The sequence below is a fragment of the Pteropus medius genome, unplaced genomic scaffold (genome assembly GCF_902729225.1).
Source record: "Pteropus medius unplaced genomic scaffold, Ma_sr-lr_union100, whole genome shotgun sequence".
NCBI lineage: Eukaryota > Metazoa > Chordata > Mammalia > Chiroptera > Pteropodidae > Pteropus > Pteropus medius.
In genome coordinates this window covers 9,347,277-9,371,681 of record NW_024352786.1, presented here as the reverse complement: position 1 = coordinate 9,371,681, position 24,405 = coordinate 9,347,277, and the positions used below count along the sequence as shown (strand labels likewise).

Here is a 24,405-nt window from a genome sequence, read left to right as displayed (position 1 = left end):
AAAAGGGCATAAAAAGAGAAATAAGAAGGGTGAATGTCAGGCAAGTCTTGTATGTCACCAAGAAACTTTGCTTCTGACGCATACACATTCTCCACGTTCATGCTCGCTCTCTCTCATGTTTCTGGGAAGGGGGGAAGTCATTATAAAGTTGTTTTTGTGATAAATATGCTCTAGCTTCGAGACAAGCAACTTTCAAAGGAGGTTTGGTAAATCATAACCTCTTTTCATTATGGGCTGTATTTCTAAGCTCTGTAGCACATTTGTATCCTCGTAAAGCAGAGGGCTGAATTAGGACTGTGAGACGCAACTATATTATACCAAAGCTATTTAATACACAATCACACAGTTTTTCATTTTGGCAAAAATCTGACCATATTTTGGCATCTGAAAAGTCAGAAGTATAAGTGGAGAGAGTGTGAAAGGAAATCTGTTTCTTCCTTTTGAAGGAAAATTCAGCTGTGTTGGCCCTTTCCAGCAAAATAACATAGTTGGAGAAGATGACATTTGCTCTAGTTACAGAAAATTATTTTGGCAATGATGTTTCTATATTTTTACTTTTAAGTGCCTTGATAACTTAGAAATATGAACCAGTTTTGCCCTTTTTTTTCTTTTTTTGAATACAACTTTGTTATTCTGAGATTGACTTTCTCTGCTAGGCTAGTTAAATACAACTAATATGTAATTGTATTTATGATTGGAAAATAGTCGTTAGAAACAACACAACCACATTTGGGGCCTCATCGTGTCTGTGACGCCCTCGTAAAATGGTTAACAGAATTCCTGAGCCTGCTTAAAACTCACTGAGTTTAAAGACCCTAATGTTGGCACTCTATTCACTGCCAGTTTCCTAGTCTAATACCTGTCTTAGCACGCCACCTACTGGTTCTACTGAAGATTGCTGTCAGTGTTGTGTAATAGATTTTCTACAGCATTTGCATTTTTTAGCATTCTTCTAAAATGATGGCAGCGTCCCCAGAGCACTGAGCTGCCCGTGCAGAACTAAAGCCACTAAATTCAGAGAGTCTGATTCTTCCAGTTACTTCTCAGTTACATGGAGGGCGCTTTGGAGACACTGCAGTCTCCAAAGACAAAGTCAATACCAGTGGCAAAAGTGGTCTATTCAGAGATGGGCACAGTAGGTACAGAGTATATGAGGGTTTTTTTGCAAATAAATAAACAAAAGCCTGATATGTATTAATGTGTTATTCTCTTCCTAAACTTAGTTTCTTTCTAGCTTTGCCTTCCTCTCCTGTTTTTATTAAGTTTTGGCTGTAGAATTAACATTTAAAAATTGGCACTGAGATATGTATAAAGCTGCCCCATTCCCAAAAAGCTCAACATTTTCCTTACATGTCCATTACCTTCTCTTGTTTCATAGCCTATGACTATCATTAAAGGCATGATCAGTTATTTTAGAAGCTACCAAGTTGGGAGCAAAGTGCTGTTAGACATGTGACTGGACAGTGAATTTGATTCTGTTCAGAGTGATATTTGAATTTTGCAGACTCTTTTTATTTTCCAGGGATGTATTTAAGAGTTTCAAAGTATCATTCTTTCTTTATTAGCTGAAATACTTCTATAATGAGAAATATCCCTTAATCACAACTGAGATACTTTAAGGTACAGTTCTGAAGATATATACCTTTACAATTCTTTTTTCAATAAAAATGAATCAGGTTTTGTTGGAACAGATGCTTTGTATTAGACTATTTTTTCTCTTATGATTACAAGTCTTACAAAGCACTAATGTTCTTAAAACAAAAATTAACAAAAACGATTTCGAGAATGTCTTAAATTATCGAAGATATAGCAGGTTAATGTGTAATCCGTTTTTAAATGGATTCAGTAGTCATTGCTATAGGCATTAAGAAAAGCCATTGAAGGCTTTATGAGCTAAATGGTGGAGTTAGAATTTGAACCAAAATGAACTCCAGAGCCCATCATCTTAATTCCACTGTGTGCTCTTAAGGGTGGTAGAACATGCAGGCCGAGGTGTGGAGACGCTAGGAAGCCATTGCCGTGGTACAGTGGTGCAGGAACAGGGCCCTACATGAGATCTCAGTTAACTTTTAAACTGCCTTCAGTCTGCATCTTCTTAAGGGTGGGGGGTTGACCTCTAAGGCTAGGTATGTTGGCAAAGAGGCAGATACCTTACATTGCTCCAGAAGCTGGAACCAACAAATTAAATGCTGTGTGTGCAGTGTGTATATCCAAAAATTGTATATTCGTTGATATAAACAATTTAGAAGGCAAACAAACGTGTGTGTGTTTTAAATTCTAATTTAATCTTCCTAAAACATTGTGGGTCAAGATTTTATAGGAAGTAGATGAAAGAGGTGCCTTCGCATTTTACGTGTGAGAAGAGTTGCCGCATGGCAGGGCTAGGACGAAGCTCCTGAGTCTCAAGACCAGGGCTTTCCTTACACACCTGAGAATATGAGTGCTTTTATTTAGAAAGATTTGCATCAAGAAGCCGTCGAGTGGAGTGGATGAATCTGTAAGAGCGAAGTCAATTTAAAAGGCTTGGGGGAGGGGTGGCCAACCGGTGGGTCAGGGCTGCTGAATTATTCGACCTCATTGATATAAGCAGGAGGTCTCACATCTTTTGTTTAAGGTCCGCTATGGGGCACTGGACAGCAATTCTTAGAGCCGTATCCATCTGTACAGCTGCTAGGCTGGGAATTGGTTAATAATAGATCTCAAGGCACAAAAGGGGTTTTTATCCTTCATTATGAAATCATCCATTTTTCGCTGGCTGTTGGGGTTTGTTCTTGCTATACTACATAAGAGGGAAGTAGCACCATTGATCTGAGCAGTCCGGTATTAGATTTTGTTTGCAGATTAATATAATACATCCTGTGATGTAAGAAAATTGAATTTTGAAGTCAGGGCCTTATGTTGAGTTAATAATGATAGTCACATGTTGTCATGAGACCCAGAGCAGTCTTTATTCAACGGAGCATTGAAGCACAAGAATTTACACAGTATTACTTTTAATATTGTATGTGAAGATGTCTTAGTTTAACTCATAGGTTGTGGGCACAACAAACTACAGGATTGCTATCATGGAGGTCGAATGGGGAGTTTTAATACTGAAATCGAAGAAGAAATCCAGAACCAGGGTCTTTTACAGCTCTTTCAGGTAGAACTTAGTCTTAAAACTCGTTCACTTTTCCACCCAAACCAAAGTGATCTATAAAGGCCTCACCTCTAACCAAAGCACTGAGTACTTAAACTAAATTTGGAGAGTGACTGTCTGAAAGCAGGTTGTTGAAGGTCTGGGTAGTAGCCACGCAGTGATTCCGTAACACGTGAAGTGCAGATGAATATCGAGCAGACTAATGTTTTGTCCTGTGAGGGAGCAGTTGGTTTTATGTAGACTAGTGCTAGAACAATAGAAGCATAGAAGGGAAAGACTGAACAGGATCAAGATGCAAATTTCCTTTACATTAGGATAAAGATTGGCCGATTTCCTAGTGAGAAATTTGCAAGAATGGGTGTGAATACAAGTTAATATTCTTCAGATATAAAAAGTGCTTAGAAAACAGTTAGATGGGGGAGGGGGAGGGGTGCGGGGCGTCTTAAGACCTTGAATAGGCATTTCTCAAAAGAAGAAATGTAAATGGTAAATAGAAATGAGAAATTTAACTTCAGTAATTAAATCAATTTAGGATAAAAACAATTGGCCATTTGGATTCTAACAAATTGACTAAGCTTTTTTAAAGTGATAAAACGCATTGCTGGTAGAAGTGTTGGGAAATGGGTTCTATTTTATCGATGGAAGTAATAGAGCATCTCTTCTGGATGATATATAAGATGCTTTGGAAAATACACATGCTCGTCACCCAAGAATTCCCCTTCATAAAACATATCTAAAAACTAATTAAGGATATGCAGGAGGATGTAAGTATAAAGATGCTCATTGCTGTCTGTAACAGTAAAAATTTAGAAGCAAACTAAGTGCCCTATAAAAGGGGATTATTTATGTGAACTGATCTGCTCACACAGTGGCATACTGAATTTGGTATGGAACCATACTTACTGAAAAAAACACATTTTCACAAATTGTCAAGTGAAATTATGGGGTCTAAATTGTATGTACACAATAATTGATTAAAAAGTTTGCAAAGATAAAAACAAAGATATTAATGATGGTTGTGTCTAGGTTTTCTTTTTGCTTCTCTTCTTTTTCCTGTTTTTTTTTTTTGCTTTTTCTTTTTTTTGTAATGAAAATAAGGAAAAGGTCTAACATTCATATATAATGTGAACTTCTGTTGAGTTGCACAGCCATCTTCAGCTTTGCTGTTAAGAAGGAGCTGGACATTTTGTTCCAGAAATATCAGAGTTTATGCGTTTGAGTTAGGAATGCAAGTTGGCTCTCATCCGGTTATAACCATGGAATCTGGTTTTAATTATATAAAATACGGCATCTTTCATAGGTAAAAGGAACAAATTCTAGCCATTCTGGGGGCTATGGAAAGGAAGAAGCGGGGAGGAGTGGGTGAAGAATATTTTATTTTATTTTTATTAGTTTATATTTAAAGAATTCTTGGGAATTTAGATGAATACCTTGTTTTATTTTCTAGGCCAAACTCCAGAGCACCCTAGAAAGCTTGACTAAAAGAATGCTCATGTTTGACCCTGTCCCTGTCAAGCAAGAGGCCATGGACCCTGTCTCGGTGGTAAGTTTTCTAAAATTGAACATTTTCTTATTTATTCCAAGTGGTAATAACATTATCATGTGTCGTGTTATTCCTTAAAGTTACTCATTACTTAACAGCTGTTTGATAGGGAAACCATTCAAAGCCCCCGGCAGTAAGCGAGGTTAATACCCTCCTAGCAACTGTACATCCTTGGATCAATTAGATTCATGTTTCCTTAAGTCCTGTGCCACACACGCCCCCAAGATAGGATCAGCATGGAACACGGGCCACTGCCAAATCTCGTTGCACCAGAAGCAGGTTTACAGAAACTCCTCAGTTACCAGTTTTTAGTTTAGGCTCCTAGGATTATTGGTTTTGGAAGTTTGGCCACTGATTTTTTAAAAAAATTAATATACATCTGGGGACATCTTTTTAAAAACCCATAGCAATTTCTGAATGTACCTACAAGAACTCTCTATCAGGAACATGATGACTTAGAGGTGTTTTTTACTCAAGGTCACCGCCCTGATTATATAGAAGAGTTTTCAAAAATGTTTGAGATTGTCTGTTTTTCTTTTTGATACTGGAAGAAAAAGTTATTTCACTGGGTCTCATATAGTGTTTAGGGTATGTTTCACAGAGCCGATTAAAAAGATGAAACAAAAATCACTTGCCCTATCTTGTCTGATCTCAGAAGCTAAGTAGGGTTGGGCCTGGTTAGTACTTGGATGGGAGAACACCTAGGAAGACCAGGTGCTGTAGACGTTAAAACAATGAAATATATATATATATATATAACAACTCAGTCCTTTTGCTTGTAGAAATATATTAAGGATAAAAGGATTTGCTTAAAAACCAATGACAGCCGCCATATGGAGCTGTGACTGCACGAGAGGTGACTGAGGAGAAGCTAGCAAGAGAACTTGGCACCGAGGAGAAGTTTCATCTCCCCGGGAGGAGTCCGTGGCTAGGAGGGAGTTGTATTCATATCCTTTTTAAGCATCTTAGTGCTAAGCTGGTCCCTCTAAGCCAGGCCCCTTACATACTTTTCCGCCATCGAGAAAGACTAGTAATTAATTAGTCTTGGTATTTATGTAAGCACAACACTAGTGCTATGGAGATGGGACGTGGATGACAACAGAAAGGTGTGTTTCACCTCAAAGCAGGGTTAAGACTGGAGGGGATCTGGTTTAGTAAATAGAAAATGACAAGGCAGGCAGCATTCTCATTCTGCCTCACTCTTGTCTTCCATGGGCTTGGGAAATATTCACAAGGGGGAAAAATTTAGCCCAAGTTGTATATGTGAAGGTCGATAATGACACACTTGCAAAATTAGATCGTCCTTATGCATTGGCTGTGGCAGTTCCTGCCAAGAATGTTTATACAAGACATGGGGGTCACTCTGAGGCCCTTGAAACCAAGTTGCCATGGATATTCCTAAGCCAGTGATATGTTTACCACTATGTACAATGAAAAGTTAAGTCAGAGTGGCTTTAAGGAAATAACATTTACATTCCAGCATGATAACTGGTTAACTGAGTGTCTGAATATAACTGAGCAATAAGAATTTTATTAATCAAAAACTAAATTGACTTATAATGTTATTCAGTGCTGTCATCATATTCATCAACCCATTTCTCCCAACTGTTGCATGATCATGTTGAAGGAAAATTAAGCTATAAAATTTCTCTATTAATTATATCCTTGAAATATGAATAAGGTTTTAGTACCAGAGAATATGATTAATTTCATAAATGATGCAGAACCATCATGATGCACTTTACTATTCAGTATACCTCCAGTGCTTTTAATCAAGCATGAAAATAGGGCTCAAGAGCCTAATTTAAAGCTAAAATGGAGATCAATGTTGCTTAGTTATATCATGTTAATTATATCATATAAGTGCAAGAAAATGTGCTTGATTGAAAAAAATTTTGAAATAAAATGCATTCGAAGTAATGGTTATATTTGTAATGCTGTAACTTATATTAATACATGAAGCTAGAATATGTAGAAGTATTTTGCAGTTAATGATCTTTTTCTCCTTTATGCTCTAGTTTTCAAAGTCAACTAATGCTTATAGAAATTAATTAGGTCACTTCACCAAAAGTTTGTGTCAATCCTTACAGTGAAGTTTCTTTTTAATTCAGTGAAACCTCAGTTAACTGAAACATTTGGGGAAGAGAGTGTTGTGATTATGTTTCACTCTGAAATCTTCAAAGTTCATTTTTCCTGCCTTCATAGTGGGAGTGTATTAAACCTAATTTATTATTCCTTTATTGCTTTTTACTTTTTAATTCTATCTTTGACCTGAAGGTTGAAGTTTTTGGTTATCTGAGTCAATGTTCTAAACATTAAAGCAGTATAGGACAGTTTGTAAGATTTTTTTTTTGTTTTAATTCCAATTATCAATAAAAATATTTTACAACGACTTATCTCCCTGCCTTACCCCCCTTTCTCTTAAAAGGAGAGCACAGCAGAAGCAATCTGCTTATTTGGTATTTTGCTATAATTTAAAGAAAGTGAGGAAATGTCATTTCTCTCTTGCCCAAGTATAAGCCTTCATACCGTCCTGTGCTTTGAGGCAAATGGTAACGCTTGGGATTATCTTGCTAAAATTTATAGGAATAGGGAGCAGAGTAGACTTTACCTGCCCAGGTCCGTGCCTGGATCTCCGCTACTTATTCTCAACAAATATAATGTTGGCAAAATCACCAACAGCACCCTGAGCCTATTTTTATTTTTCTTATTTTTTGTTATTTTATTATTTTTTTAATTTGTAAAATTCGAGATTATAATTTGTAAACTATACACCGTGTGAATATTAAATGCACATGTGAAAGAATTATTTTTACCAATACATTTTCAAAAGTGGGAAATTAAAGAATTTAACTCGGAGAGTGAGAAAGGAAACAAATTTTTATAAAGAATTCTTTCTTATTCTATTCCTGTAGGAAGATTACTTTTGGAAGAAAGTATCTTCTTTTTCTTTTTTTTAAATAAAAATTGTTATCTAATAGACTCCTTACAGATCGAGAAGTACTTAAAGTCACTAGTTCCTCTGCTCTGTTCTCTATGACCCTCCTGAGCTGGGTAGAAAGGGGGCTTTCTCCTTTTGTTTGCATAGAGGGGCCTGACATTTGCCAGAGTGTTTGCTTATAAAGGCACCACGCCTTGCTGCACTGGGAACCCCACCCTTAGTATGAAGATCCCTTTGAATTGCCATCACCGTCACAGATGTTCACTTTAAAAAAAAAAAAAAAATTAATGAATAGGGAAACAGAATTCATTCATGTTTCAGGCAGTCAGTCCATCCACTTAAACTGTTTTGTAATGGAAAACTCACCAAAACTATTCCCAGTATATAAAGGGATAACTTTAGAAGATTATCCAAATCCTGAGCCTTTCTCTTCAGCACAATTAAAAACAATTTTTTTAGAATCAAAAGAATTGGAATTATTTTTAGCCTTGTTAATTGTAAAAACTGGCTCAGAGTATGCTGATTTACTTCATTCATTCAGTATTTATTAAACTCCTGTGGCAGGGCCTCGTCTCCCATCTAGTGAGAGGAAGCATTCAGCAATTAAATGCACACAGTGTGGAGGGGAAAGCACTTTTCTTAATAACGAATGTTTTTGAGAAGTACACCCATTACTGTTCCTAGTCAGGGTTGGGGTTGGGGTCGCCTTGCCGGAGCCTGGTCTTCAGGCTGCTCTGTTCCAGCACACAGGGCCTTTGGGTAGGCAGTACGTGGGGTGGGCACAGGATGTCCATCAGTGGCCAGAGGCCCCTTTTCTGTCTCTGATTTCGATTTGGGGCCAGTATGGCCACGTTTATTTGCGTTGCTTTGTTAGAAGATAGGAATGGTCTGGAACAGAGAGGAAGCAACTGGGACCAGGGTGTTACCCACCCAAGGCACACACCCCGAGCATCCCTGTACCAGTCCTTACACTGTGGGAGAACCAGATTGTTTTAAGCGGATTGCAATAGCTTGTGTCCTCCACCCAAATAATTAAATGTGTCAATGTCCTGATAAACACTGCTGTGACATTTGCTAGTGAGACAGTTTGAGGAACCACATTTCTTCACCCTTTTGTGAGGCAGTCAGACTGGAAATAGTTAAGTGTGTACTGAGTTATGTGCCCAAATGTGTCTCCTTACTTTTAGCTCAAACACCACACAACAATATAGGAGACGGGACATTCACTGGAGAGCGAACTCTCAGCAAAACTGCATAATGTTTAGAAACCTTGACTCTTTATGCAGCTTTCTCCTTCTTTATGGCTTGAGAAACCTAAGAATATTATTAAATTTGCATATCTCCCAGGTTCGAAATTCCTTCTTTCCTTAAACTCACTCACAGATACAAAAATCCAGCAATGACAGCAATAAAAGTGTGCCCTCATTTTGCTTCCTATTGAGCTGCCAATAACTTGGCATTAAAATCTAGGTCATAGGGAGGTCATTGAAGAATAGGGCTGAAAATAAAGGCAAAGCTACATTTTTTGTGAGTAGAAACAATTAATGCTGCCTCCCATTTCCTTAAGTTTTTGTTTCTAGTACCAGAACTTTTGCCCTTTAGAGAATCATATAATGCAGGTTAAATTTTAGAACTAGGAGAAATATTTCCCCCTTGTATTTGATTACTTCATTAAATCCTCATTGTACATTATATATATATATATTTGTTTTTTGGTTATTGAGCCTTGTGCCTCATAATTAAATTTAAACAATAATAATATTCTTATGTCTTATAGTGTACCTGTCAGTGTGTGCCTGGTTCTAAAAAAAAGAAATTGTCCTTTCTTCACATGATTCTTAATACATAATTCAAAGCTGTTTTTAAAAACAATTTACATATTTTGTATTTCCTGATTTTATATCCTTCACATCTTGTTTCGACGCAGTGCTATTAATGAAAATTTTTCCCTCCTCTCTTTAAATTGTACTTAAACAATTTCCCAGATTTTAATAATAAAAATTAGTATTTTTATTTTTTTATCTCAGTCATCGAGAGCTGCACTATTCAAAAGGCCATCTGTGCACCCAGGGCCACTCCTCAGTAATTCAGAATCTACAGTTTGAGAGGATGGAAGCCCGTGGCAGGGCACATCTCTTGTATAAAAAAAGGGGGCTCTTAGGACCATAGTGTGTGTTAAACTTATTACAGAAGTTATCACATTGAATCCAATTTTAATTTTAACCCTACTGCCTCCTAGAAGGTGGGTATCAGTACTGCCTTGACAAGTTTTGCCATATCCTGATGGCACCTGCACTTCTAATATTTAGCTAGTAATTTTTCTTGCCTTCTTTTATAGAATCACTTTTTTTTAACATAATACATTTAACAGGGAACATTATCACTACTGTAAAAAAAAGTTTTTTATGCATTTAAATAAACACCTAATTATTTTAAAGTACGGTGTGCTCATCACGTGCCACCCGTAAGCATCTGCAGTGCCTCCTGAGGGATATGTACTGGCATCACTGTTCTAGGAGACCATACAGGTTATGATGATAGGGAGAAAGAAAGGACAGAAGGAAAATATGTAATCTGAACAATGAGAAACTGACATCAAAACCAGATGAAGGTAAATACCACCGGGGCCCCTGTTCCCAGATACTCTGATCAGTAGGCCTGGAGTAGAGACCAGGCATCTGAGTTTTAATAACATCAGCACAGTGATTCTGATGCATAGCCAGGCAGAGAATCACCCAGCGGGGCCCAGAAAGGGTGTGATCTTAGTCGTAATCCCAGTCAAAACCACTGCTACCCCACAATTATTCATAACTCAACAACAGTGGCCGCTAGAGGGGCCGTGGAAGCTCAGGTATTAATAGTGCATTTAAGCCGGTTAATTATAAAGCCCCCTTGGTGGGTTTTCTTGGTTGCATCCTGAGCTAGTATCACCTCAGAATCATAAACACACAGAATTTAAGAGCTGGAAGAGAGGCACAGTGTTTTGCTTATCACTTTCACTGTAAAACATTCAAATAAAGTAATTTTCTGCAGGAGGTCATGACATGTTATCACTAAAAATTTCAGTTTATCTAAAATGCCTACACATAAAAAAAATGGCTTAGGTTTAATTTTTTTAAAGCATTCTACAACAAAGATTTTTAAAAATTTTAGTTAAGGAACAGAGTAATTTTAGTGAGTTCCATGGCCAGGGACATTAACCAGCTTGTGCAATTATTATGATTATATTTAAAGCTGGTAGATAGAGTTAGGTTACCCCGATATTGGAAGAGGGAAGGGTATTTGAAGATCAATTAGGTCATTTGTAGAACAGATCTTAGATTGGGGGAGATACAAACCATTTTTTCTCATCCAGGATCTTGTTGGCTTATCCTCCAGCCTCTTTTGATGGGGAGAATAGCTAGGGGTAGAAAAGAGAACACTGGGCTCCAGCTTATGTGCAAGTCATTTCGAGCATCACATGTCCTGATTTGAGTCATATTATATTAGCCTTTTCTTACAATTCTGTGTCATCCACACATTTGGAAATCAAGTCATCTTCTAGAGCTTCATTCAAAATGCGAATAAGGCTGTTAAGGCCAAGGACATAGCTACATTAGTGTGGATGGCCTTCAGTGTATAGGTGTGCAGGGTGACTGGCCATCTGGTTTGCTTGAGACCGAGGTGTTGCCCAGGTTGTAGGACTTTAGTGCTAAAGCCAAGACAGTCCCAGGCCAATCAGGACTATTGGACATCCTAGGCAGGGATTCATCAGTGGCTCAGGCCCACCCAAAGGTGCAACTTCGTTTCTCCACATTATATATACATCAGTACATTGTGAGGAATGTTCGGTGCCCTGCTGCTGAGGTGAAACACTAAAGCTAGAGAGAGCATTTCCTGCCCGTTAAGAAACTCCATCAGAAAAGCGATGAAGTTAGTTGGCTTGGCTGGTTCTTGGTGAACCCCAATGCTGACTCGTAACGATAAAGACCCATAAGGATTCTGTTTGCTTACTTGTTTTAGAATGTTGGCAGTTATCAACCTGAATCCTAATATTTCACAAGGGCATCACCTTAGAATTAAATTTGAGATTTTTTTCAGGTGATATAAGGTTACCACATTAACCTAAGTTCTTATGTTTATTAGACCAGCTCTCTCATAGCATTTTTTCAGCGTCAAGCATATATCTGAACCCAAACGACTTAATAAAGTTCATGAAATTGAAAATGCCTTGTATATTTTCATCTTAATTCATGTTTCAAGCATATGTACTTATTTGGCTGTTTTCCGCATTTCTGTTTTTCCTTTCCAATAGTCATACCCATCTAATTACATGGAGTCGATAAAGCCCAACAAGTATGGAGTCATCTACTCCACACCGTTATCTGACAAGTACTTCCAGACCCCGGAAGCCCTGTCGCATGGGATGCAGATGGAGCCAGTGGACCTCACCGTGAACAAGCGGAGTTCTCCGCCCTCTGCTGGGAATTCCCCTTCCTCACTGAAGTTCCAGCCGTCACACCGGAGAGCCTCACCTGGGCTGAGTATGCCGTCTTCCAGCCCGCCGATGAAGAAGTACTCACCCCCTCCCCCGGGAGTGCAGCCCTTCAGCGTGCCGCTGTCCATGCCACCGGTGATGGCCGCCGCCCTCTCCCGGCATGGGATCCGGAGCCCGGGGATACTGCCTGTCATACAGCCAGTCGTGGTACAGCCCGTCCCCTTCATGTACACCAGTCATCTCCAGCAGCCACTCATGGTGTCCTTGTCCGAGGAGATGGAGAATTCAAATAGTAGCATGCAAGGTAAGCTCCACCGCTGATGCACACTGCTGCTCCAGCTTAGTATATCTGGTGTCTTCACCAGACAGCCTGGTTGAGAGAGCAAAGGAAGCAGAGAGCCAGAGCTGTTGAACTCTTAAAAGGAAATTTTCCACTTAGCGTCTGCCTAAGGCATTTCCTTTTCTTTTTTTTTTTTTTTTTTTTTTTTTTTTTTTCAAGTGTTGATACTGGAAGAGCTCCTAAGAATCAGGCTGTCTGTTTAATGCCATGAAATGATTACTTTCACTATGCAGTTGTCAACTTTGGGATAGTAAGAATCTTGACTTTTTATTTTGCTTTATTAGAATGCTGATGTGATTCTAGGTGCAAAAAGGCATTTAATATCTTTAGCTCGTGATGATAACTAATGGCTATTAAAAGCTATCTTCTTTACTGACTAGACATGGGCAGAAGCCTGGGATTAAAAAGAGATAACTAAAAATCATAAAGAATCGTTTATGGGCTGCTTACTGGCAAAATAATGGTCCAGAGAAACAGGAACCCCCCTCAGATTCATTGCTGCCAAAAGCAGATAAATACTCACACATCAATGTTGTAGATACGAGCTATGCAATAAGCTTCTAAAAGCTGAAATTGTTAAATTATACGTAGAGTGACTTTTCTATTTTTATTTTTATTTTTAGTACCTGTAATTGAATCGTATGAGAAGCCTATATTACAGAAGAAAATTAAAATAGAACCTGGGATCGAACCACAGAGGACAGATTATTATCCTGAAGAAATGTCACCCCCTTTAATGAACTCAGTGTCCCCCCCTCAAGCATTGTTGCAAGAGTAAGTACATTTAGGTCTCCCCGGCATTTCTGTAGCAGCATGCATCTTGGGACCTGACATGGAGGCACAAGCTTCCGACGCGTGATGTGTGTGGTTTGCCGGGAACACCTTGTAGTATGTGGTAGCCACTGGGCAAGGTGGGAGGACCTGTCCAAAAACTGCTCTGTTACGCGGACAGCATGTGACAATGACCTCAAGTCACCCGTGAACTGGTCACTCATGATTTTGCCACCTTACCAGATATATCATTTTTATCTTTTTTTTTTTTCATTCTTCCAGACTATGTATAGTTTTTCCATAATCTTAATCCCAGCGTGGGTTGACTTTGATGTTCTAAATATTCCACTTAAGGTTGGATCATGAAAACTGTTCATACGGACACACGTCATCCTTCCCAGTTGTTACTTGTAATAGGGTATACTGTCTCCATCATGGGGACTGTCTTTAATCACAATCTTTGGGCCGACCATAAGCCCAAGAAAGACACTCCAAAACGGGTCCTGTAAATAAGTGGTGGCAACAGAAATTGTCCATGTAGCTCAGAGAAGCTCAGCGCTGAAAAAACTTTATTATCTGGTCTTTTTAATCATATCTGCCCCTAGATTGTTCAGTCTGCTTTAGAACTGCCATGCAGTGGAAAGTTTACACTATATTGGTCAGAATCTAAGCACCTGAACACTGGTTTGTTTTAGGTCTCGCTATAATGTAATGATGCCACACACATCATTAATGGGACTTGCTATTATATATCCTTGACCTCTACCAGTGATTACAACGAGGCTGTGTTTTAAGTAGTTAAGAAAGTGACCTTTGGATCTGACATCTTGGATCCCAGCTCTGCTCTCCACCATATGTATGACCTTGGGCTAATCACTTAATCTTGCTGCCTCCATTTCCTCTTTATTTTCATTACTGGTTGTAATTATTATTGTTATTTTTGCTGTAATTGTCTCGTGTTATCTTTCAACATTGGATTTAGTGGCCAGCTTCCTAGTACAGGGTCCTCAGGGTCCCTTCCATCATCTTCCTCCTATATTACCTTTTCTCCACCTTGAACAAATGTGCTGCCCACCTTTCTACTTTATCTTCGCCACCCCTCTCCCTCACACAACTAATCTGCAACAAAATGTACATTCTCTGGGTTTGTTATTGTTGTCATATATTCCCTGATAGATGAAGAAGAAAGTGAATTTTCTTACCCAGCCACATCAGCAGGGAGAATATCTGATGGACTTGTACATTCTCGCTTTTCATAATTTCATAGCACCCTCTTCCCCCCAAAAAAGAAACTTTCCAAGTGTTTTCAAAGGAGTTAATTCTCTGAGCATGCGGGAGTCAGAGCAAACAGAGAACTGAGGAGCCAAAACATTAAATAACTCACCTGTAATCACACTGTTACGAGCAGAGGGGGCCTGAGCTTGGCCTCCAGCTTCCTGCTATTTTTAACCCATGTCAAGCCAGTTGCATCTGGTCATGCACTCCACTGAAAGGAAAAACAGAAAGACTAACCAAAATGGACATATCTTGTAGGCCGAATTACCTCTTTTTCATGATGACGGGTGGTGAGGTAACTGGCAGCATGATTTGCACATGTAATTGTTCCAGCCTTGGTGATGAAAAAGATGCTATCAAGCCAGCTGCCCACATAGGGGTGGGGGGCGGGGAGCGGAATCCATTGACTGAAAGGGGTTATTCCAACGTCCAGGTTACTGCGAATTACAATGTAAAACGTTACGAAGAAGAATATTTGAAGGCAATATTCTGTGCTCTGAATGTGGCTGAAGAGAAAGGACTTTTTCTCTTAAGTAATGTTCTCTTGATGATCTCAACCTCGATGGCTTTTAATGATTAATGAGTAATATGCTTAGTCTAATGCTGACCTAAGAATGTGTTTTGCCTCTCAAAAAATTCAACAGATTAGCCACAACCTGGACGTGTACTTTTCAAGTAATTTTCTCACAGATACAATTAAGTAATGTCTTGGAGTGTGCCCAGTTGCAGCCCACATAGGAAACCTGCTAGCCAGGAAAGAATCACTTGAAACCAAGCGCCTAGTACCATTATGAGGCAGCCCTAATAATATTTGCCTAAGAAAACTTTCCTTTAGAGGTAGACTTTAAAATACAGCTTTGAAATCCATTTGCTTGATTACATAGAGTTATAGCTTTAGAATTATTTGTAAAGGCACTCAAATGTATATCAGATTCCTTTTGTTATGTATTTATGTGTGTGGAAATGCATTAAGAACAAAAAGCTTGAGGATCAGATTTCCCCATTTACTTGTGTATGTGAAAGGTAGCAAACATAAGAGAGGGGTCAACAATGACCAGGTTTCTGATATTAATAATTGTTCTAACTTCTTGGTTGTAATGATCCAAAACAGCCTCTTTAAAAATGAGCAGCGAGGAGACCAAGAAGGGTGAGATCTCAAAATCTCTAGCATCAGCCTGTACCAGCATCTGGCTCTTTAGAGAGAGGGCTGCTAACCACCCTTGAATGATGATACTGCCTTCCAAGGTTGATGTTAGTCAGAGTAGAGATTTCTTAGTGTGATGCCGGGACATCCCCAAAACTCATAAAATTAAACAGCTGTAGGGGCAAAGTTTGCAAATGAGTTTCTGAACCTCGAAATAGCAACAGCTACTATTGAGTAGATTTTTATATCTGGAACAGATACTATTCTTCAATGCTTTGTGTAGGTTACTCACAACAGCCTTCTGTGATCGTATTATCATCCCCCATTTCACAGAGAGGATCAACACCTTGCCCAGGGGTCACAGGGACTATCAGCAGCAGAGCTGGGATTTAAAACTAGAACACACTGGATTTTGCGTGCCTTTATATACAAAATGAACAATTGGAAAAAACGATCGTAACTAACTACTGCACAGAAACTATTTGACAGATTCCCAATCCATAATATCTAATAATTGGGAGAGGCTACTAAAGTCATCTAAGATACTCTTCCTGTAACCCAGAGGCATATGAGATGTATTTAACCATTTATTTTTCCCCCAGCATTTTACCTTCTGAAGTTCTTTTAATGAAAAGGAAACATTTTTAATTGATGACATTAAAATTAAAGGTTAAAATTTTTTCCCTTTTTATTGAATAATTTTAAATTGATAATTCAGCTTTATAAAAACTTTGTCCATAAACCTCTCACTTCTCTATTTTCTCTGTTATTTGTTGGTACATTTATAAAATTAAAGTTTTTGTTCTTTTTTAACCCCTCTCTCACTAGTTCATGTGCATTTTTCCATGTATCTAAACTCGGCCATTTTATTTTTCTGTGTTGCCCATCTAAGCATCAGGGTAAGAAGGTAGTGATAGTCCTAACTGACAGTTTTCTTTGCTAGTAATAAAAGTGAGAAATAAGTAAGGTCACTTAAGATAATCACACCTTATATTCTCTTTCGAGTCATTCTCTAGCATGTCTGGAAAAGTTACTGATAAAGGACATGTATTTAAATTTTTACCAAGATAAAAAAATGAAGTTTTGTTTCAGGGAGTCCCTTTTAATTTTTCTGGCTAAATTTTATTATCCTTTTTTTTTATCTCACAAGCTTGAGTGTTTACCCCATTAAATTCTTTCTTTCCTTTTCACCAATCTTTTTTCTCCCCTACACACTTGTATAAAACATTCATATGTGATTTGGAACATCTTAAGAAATTTAGGTTCACATTTAAAAGAAAAAGAAGTCTTTCTTTATAGTCGGAGGCCAACCACAGAAGCTTGTGGCAAGTAATTAGTCATTAAGAAAGCAAATGAATGGATTAGAATTAATGAATAGATTAGAAATTTTAATTACATGAATCAGCAGAAGTCAGAAAACTACAGATTTTTCCCAGCTCTTCCCCATCTGCCTTTTCTGTCCACCAACTGGCTTTCTGGAAAAGAGAGAGTCTGAAATAAGTTTAACATGATTTGATTTGTGCAGATGCAGGAATGTGAGTCTGGGTGGCAGTAATCAGGAAGGTAGGGAGACTGGCAGGTGCCTCTTGAAGGAGCTGACACTGCTTTTTGGAGCCACTGTCATGCTGGCACTGCCGTGAAATTCTCTCTCTAACAGGAAAAGTAGTGACAGTAAAGGTTTTAGTCATGAAGACTGCGGTGCCATCCTTTTTTTTTTTTTTTGGAAGAGTTAGCATTTGAAAATTAAATGAGAATTGGCGATCTTTAAGAGACCCCAACTAAATACCAGTTATGAAAAGGATAAAATGTAGATATGACCTACAGTGTGGTTGCTTGAAACTTAGGAATTTGACCTTTCATATGTTTTCCTAAAGAACAATAAGTGAAAATCAGGGCAGCCTGTGAAAACACAGTGTCCAGCATTACCTAGTGCCATAAAATTCTATAAAAAGGCAGATTTTGATTGAGAGAAAGAGACTCTGCTAGCACTTAGCGCCTCCCTCTAGTGTAGCGTAAGCCTTCTTACTGTCGTTACTTATCTACATGTCTGTCTCCCCCTAGAGTGTGAGCTCCTCGAGGGCAGGAACCCTGTTTTTATTCATCTTTGTGTCCCGGTGCCAAGCACAGTGCCTGGCTCATGGTAGGTGCTCACTCAATGTTTGTTGAATGAATATAGCAGTGCTTCTTGGGTTGATCAGCTAATTTCTTTTTTGTTTATTTTGTTGGGTTTTTTTGTTTGTTTGTTTTGTTTGTTTTTGCCCAGTGTTGTTAGTGTTTTTGGTAGATGGAAAAAAATGGAAGAGCCTTTCATTCAACATTCTGCGTTTTAACATTGGATTTCACAGGAATCACCCTTCAGTCATAGTACAGCCTGGGAAGAGACCTTTGCCTGTGGAATCTCCAGACGCCCAGAGGAAGCGGAGGATACACAGATGTGATTACGACGGATGCAACAAAGTGTACACTAAAAGCTCTCACTTGAAAGCACACAGAAGAACACATACAGGTATCAGAAATACAAGACTCACTTTACCTCCTTAAAGAAATATTAGAATGAAATGTTAAGTCAAACATTCTAAGTTTCAGACATTATTTTAATGAAATTTGTTCAGGCATCTTGAAAGTTACCATTGTCTGTAGATGTCTCTGTCGTGAAAACTGAGGTTTCTGATAATGATTTACTTTTGTAGTGTGAGCGTAGATTCTCTAACAAGGTCCCTCACAGTTACTCGCAGTTCTGTACTCTGCATAGTGAGGGAGCGTGGAAGGCAGCACCTCCACTGGAACAGAGGGGAGCCCGCTCGTAGCCGTGGGCCCATTTCATCAAGGCTGTGGTCTTCTCGTGGGCTCTCATTTCGTGAATGTTATACGTTATCAGATTCACAGTATCAAAAGACAAATAGATGCAGCAGTTTATAGAAATGGAGTTTGGGTTAGTGCTCTCTTCTAAAATCGAGGGAACTGCTATGTGATTTGCCTGCCATATCTGTTCCTAGAATATCTTCCATCTTGCCCAGTATTGAATATAGAGTGTGCAGCCAGATCTTTGTATAGGTGATGAAAACATAAAATTGTTCTTGGGTTCTTAAACATTTTATAGCAAACTATCTTAAGGAATTCATATAAAAATGTTTTAAACAGCCTGATTAATTGCAGTCAATATTGGTGGTTAATGTTTACTGTAGGATGTATCTGACCTAACCTCGAACCCTTTGGTGTGAACTTCTAATGCAACAGTAGTTTGCCTCTGTGTCCATTGTTCTTAGCTCAGAATGTACATTTCCTTGAGTCTTTCTTACTATGACTATTTAGAAAGAGAGGACTCTGGGGTTTGGAAGAGAAAAAGGCACGAAAGTGTCTGGCAGAGTCAAAGTGGAGCTGATTTTCAGTGAATCCTCAGGAGAGAAAGCCGAGGGAGAATGAAAATCAGCCTTGGTACAAGGCTGGCTTTGTCACCATGCTGCCCAGGAGAGAGCTAAGGGGAATAGCTTTGCCTTTAGGAAGCACCCAGTCACTGAAATCTGTGCCCAGGAGTCATAAAAACACGCCCAGGGCATTAATGGGACCTGTGGGCGGCGGGGGAGCGGGGGTCACTGAAGTCTAGGGGAAGGTTAAAAAGACAGTGAGTGTTTGCATAATTCAGATGTAGGAAGAACATCCCTCTTAGCATTTGTATGCTGTGCAGCAAAATAGATAATACAAATGATGAATGTCTCATTGGAACACCAAGGAATGGCAGTCCTGTCAGGTCTCTAGAGAACAAGTAATAGTAAACAGGAATTATATTGTGATGCCCATTACCTGTTATTTATACTTTAAACGTGTAAGAAAGCCATTCATAGCCTTTTTATTTATAAAAGCCTTCATACTGCTGGCTCTCTCTGTGATTTTCCCACGAGGGTCTTCTGTTCCTTACCTGCAGATTCACCGTTATTCCTGGTTTCTGACAGCATGGGGGAGGAATTACTATATTTTTAGTACTTCTGAATTAAAACATTATGCTTTGTCATAGTTATTGACCAAACAGAAGATAAGATGTTGAAATCCCTGACACATATTTCGGTTGATAGAGACTTCAGATTTTTAGAAAACTATTGAAAAGAATAAGAAAATCCCACAAACTTTCAATTCAGACTTCTCATTGAATGGTTAGCACTGCATCTAAGGTCCTGAAGAGTTTAAGACAATACACAAATACAAATCACTGGGAATTTCTTGTTATTAATCCCTACTATTAAGGACAAAACCAAACTATGTGGCCCCTCAGAATGGATTTAATGCCTTTAAGCTTTAAGAACTCTTAAAATTACACCCCTCTTGGGGATGGGGTGGCGAGCCAGTTAAATTTTTAAGAGAATTAGTTCATTGTTTTCTTTCTTGTCCTGTAGTGCTTATTGAGGGACAAATGGATGAACATACCTTGGAAATAATCTTTGTCAACAGCTTTAGCTCAAAAAGTTTAATTTTATTGTCTTTACTAATTAATAGACTCTTGCTGTCAGGAAAAAAAAATAAATAAGCTCTTTTCATTTTTCCCTGTTGCAGGAGAAAAACCCTACAAATGTACATGGGAAGGGTGCACGTGGAAGTTCGCTCGGTCCGATGAACTGACAAGGCATTTCCGAAAACACACTGGAATCAAACCTTTCCAGTGTCCAGACTGTGACCGCAGCTTCTCTCGTTCTGACCACCTTGCCCTGCACAGGAAGCGCCACATGCTCGTCTGAATGCCTCCGGCTCCCGCCTCGGCGGGCTCCACACTCGCCCAGCTCTCTCTCTCTCTCTCTCTGTCCTCCTAGGATCTAACTCATTTTTTACATGTACATTTTCATTTTGATTCAGCTGGTCTGAATCTGAATTTATATCATTCAAACTTCCATATGGTCAGTAGTAGTAAATATTCTCTAATCCTCCCTCTCCTTACCACGGGTCAGACCTAAAGAATGTGAACACTTTTTTTTTTTTTTTCCGGGGATGCTAAGCAAACCCTTCTTACAGATAACGTTTAATGTAATGAGAACAAGGGAACATGTAAACTAACATATAACCAACTGTCAGTTTCTCCGTGTATTTCTCAAAAGAATGTCAAAGTAAATGTGTTAGAAATACAGTATCCAGCCTGCTCGTCTTTGCCAGAGACGTTCCCGCCTCTGTGCGCTGTGATCGCATTTTGTGCTGCACTATGAAAGAGGGTGGAAGCTTTCCCAGGTGAGCTAGAAGGGCAGCAGCAGTTCAGGCTTGTCCGGTCCGCTCTGCCATTGTCCTTCACTGATCTTGTCAGCTCAGATTTATCACTTCCTCTAAATTAAGTCCTTTACCCTCCTTTGTGCCTGCAGCTAAGAAGGAGGTCTTGGCCACTACTGGAATATGAGCCAGAGCTGCAGACATAGGTGGGCGATGTCAAGGGATGGATGCTATAATTGCGTCGCACCAAGATGGAGCAAAGGGGTGTTGAGCAGGGCAGCAGAGCAGGAAACAGGCCATTTCTCCTAGGCTAGGGGTTTTGGGTGAGATGTCATCATTTGGTTAGCTGTGCAGTGCATCCCAGAACTTCAATCTCTGTATTACCTGTGCAGAACCATATGGCAAAGCCAAATACTCATGGGGTCACCCATGCTCTCCTATCTCCTATGCCCACAGTGTCTTTAATATGGATCATCAAGTATTGATAGTAGGGATGCCACAAAAATATTTGCCCAGTTATGATTTAAAAAATTTGGGGGGTAAGGATCTGAATGGCCTTTTTTCCGGCCTACTTACAGCTTTTTTTTTTTTTTTTTTTTTTTGTAAACTGGGAAACGTTAAATAGTAATTGTAGTCCCATATCAAATTAATCATATAGCTTTCATACAGAAACTCTTCTGTGTGAGCTATAAGTGCCAAATCGGCTGTCATTTGTGTTCATGACCTATGTCATAAATAAGCATCTGCTAATGCTTTAGTAGATTCATTAAGACCTGAGTGACACTATTTGTAAATATAAATAGTTGTGAAGCACACGTACCTTTATTTGGGGGACAGAGTTCTGAAAAATATAGAAAACCATTGTTCAGATATGCATATGTGTAGCTCAAAAATCCCCAAACGTTTACTGTTGGAGCTGGCAATCTCCTTTCACTATCAAGTATCCTATCAGAAGAACAAACTGAAAATGACTCGTGTTTATGTCGAAGATAAATAGCACCAATATTGGGGGGAAATTTTTCAAAAGCAGGCTTTTGAGCACCATAGTCTAAATGCCAATAAAAATAATTCATGCATAGAAATGCCATTGGTCCTAAATTTGAAGGAAATGGTGACAGTGGTCAAATGTGGGCACGTATAACCAAATGAGCCTTCATAAAGGACGGAGAAGAGAGAAGAATGGAATCCTGAAGATGCGTCCAAGCCACAACTCGGGATCCAACACAACCTTAACTTGGAGGAATACACTATTTAATTGTTATTAAAACATTAGTGAATAACTGATTCTGGAGGCCTGAGAATTGTGTGAGGAGCTTACTTTGGCGCTATCTGTGTTAATAAAAGTTAGTTGTAAGGACTGCAGGGGGCCTGAGAGATCCCACCCTTCAGCCCTCTGAAAGGACTGAAAGGAAATGTAGGTGAGAAATGCAAAATTACTCATTATCTTGGCACTTGGTTTTTATTTTCTTTTACTTTTTAAGCACCACGAAATTTGTTTAGAATATTAAAACATCCTAATTGGGCTCTTTTTTCTTTTTGTTTGCAAATAAGATACATACGAATCGAGAGATAAAAATGGCTCTTGGATTGTCTAGGTTTTGTCTGCATTGTAAATGTCAAAGTTTATTTCTTGAAATGGTTCTTCCTCAACACCGAAGAATTAAGTTTGAATGCAAAGAACTTTCTCATTTTGACGGAGATAACCAGTTTGTGTGTTCCAACCCATAAAAGGTTGGGGAAGGAGCAAGAGAAGGTAGATCGATTTTCTTTGAATAATTAGCTTTGAGTCTGAGTCCAGTGAATAGCTTCATGGGTCTTCACGAAATTTAATGTTCACTACAGCAAATTAAAATTTTGTTCAAAAGCGCAAGCAAGACTCTGCCAAGGCTCTACTACATTACTATTTAGCTTCCTTAGATTATGTTAACAGTTCATTAGTAAAGATCCATTTTAACCATGAAAGAAAAGCAAGCCAGAGAAGCCATTTTCTGTTTCCATGCTGGTCTACATACTTTAATTACCAATTGGCTTTTTCCAAATTTTCCTCCTTTATATATTTGTATCTTTCTATGATAGTTAAGACATTTAGTCTTTTAGTCATTTTTAGCTGTTATCGTGGGAGGCCTCAAGTACAAGGTAAGATGCCCTTGAACGTGTGGTTTTAATGGTGTGCCATGTTACTATCAATGGTGATATCAACTACGATATTTAAATTGGTGAGAATGATTTGTAAACATGGAGTTAATGTTGTATAAGTTGTTATAGAATTGCTTCGGTTATTATCCAAGTGTCATCTTGGGGGAGAAGTCAGGAAAATTAGATCTGAATCCATATTTTAGAGTTATAAAATGTGAATCTACATCATAAATGGGCATTAACATTCCAAATCGCCTGGTTTGGAGAATGTTAGCAGCATAGCCATGTTCAATTAGGAAAATGCTAAAAATGCAGAAGTTGCAAGAGCCTTGGAACAGATCTACAGGGAACTATATATGTATGTGTATATTTTATTAAACACCCATCTGCACTATCAGTGTTGCACTAATGTGGAATTTGAAAGACTGTATTGCTGATACTGTATATCTGCATGTCATTCCTGGTTAGATTGTTTTAAAGACAATCTCAAAAATCTAAAGTTTTAAAATAATTCAGTTGGTTTGAAAATATACAGTCATCTTGAAGGAATTGCTATTATACATGAAGTTGCTCAGAGTTGTCTTTATTCTCTTCTTGGTCAAGGTTAACAATTTCTAAATTGCAAATTCACTTAAGAAATAATACATTTACAAAACCATTTTCCATGCATTAAACGAGGGCTACAACAATGTTATGTTTTACAAATACTAGCACTTTTTTTTTGCTGTTATGTACTTAGTGTTAGAGGGTCAAAATAATCTTTCTGCTTAGCATCTCTTAAACCATACCTGCAAGTATAGCAGGATTATTACATTTACAGTACTTTAATACTTGTATAAACTATGCAGAAATTTTTAATAAAGTGTAATATATTTTATAAGCTAATAAGACTGAATGGGTAAAGGTTTTTAGCATGCATTAGTATACTTGCAAATACTGAAACATTTTGGTAATCTTTCTTACTAAAGATGTGAATGTTTAATGTACCTTCTCTGTTTCTACTCTGTAGTCCAATGGGAATTCAGTAATGACATTTTGTCATGTCAAACTGTGAACATAAATTTGTACTGTACAGTCCTCATATACTATATTCAGTATGCAATATATGTATTATATACTTGTTAATAAAACCATCAGAATATTAAGCGTGATTGTGTGATTATATATGCAGAACTCACTAGTTGCAAAACATAGCACCAGAACATGTAAGAAACCCTATTTAGAAATTTCAAAGTAAATCACACTTTAATAGGCAGTCATTGTTGAGGGAGGGAAAAAAAAAACATCTAACTGCAAGGTGCACTAAACAAAGTTAACTTAGCCCAGAAACTTATGTTCCTGTTTTTCTAACAGCAACAGGAAATCTGAGTATAAACCATAAACCTGCAGACAGCTCAGCATAAATATACAAATTCACCTAATGCATTCTTGGAATGTTTGTTTATGAACCTTACC

At 38.4% G+C, this 24,405-nt stretch overlaps 1 protein-coding gene across 4 annotated transcripts in view; it reads left to right on the top strand.

Annotated features, from left to right (window-relative positions):
- KLF3 (KLF transcription factor 3) overlaps positions 1 to 24,095 on the top strand; it is a 34,228-nt gene extending 10,133 nt beyond the window's left edge. For 2 of the 4 annotated variants that reach the window (XM_039848775.1, XM_039848776.1), the window contains exons 2-6: positions 4,587 to 4,682; positions 11,918 to 12,404; positions 13,064 to 13,214; positions 17,976 to 18,136; positions 20,176 to 24,095. In XM_039848775.1, coding sequence (XP_039704709.1) covers positions 4,626 to 4,682; positions 11,918 to 12,404; positions 13,064 to 13,214; positions 17,976 to 18,136; positions 20,176 to 20,357 — 1,038 coding nt within the window. In that variant the 5' untranslated portion in view covers positions 4,587 to 4,625 and the 3' untranslated portion in view covers positions 20,358 to 24,095. Of the gene's footprint in view, positions 1 to 4,586; positions 4,683 to 5,636; positions 9,151 to 9,994; positions 10,235 to 11,917; positions 12,405 to 13,063; positions 13,215 to 17,975; positions 18,137 to 20,175 lie in introns of those variants that run through there. The other 2 variants (XM_039848778.1, XM_039848777.1) reach the window with 2 other exon arrangements.
- The last annotated feature ends 310 nt before the right edge of the window (positions 24,096 to 24,405 follow it).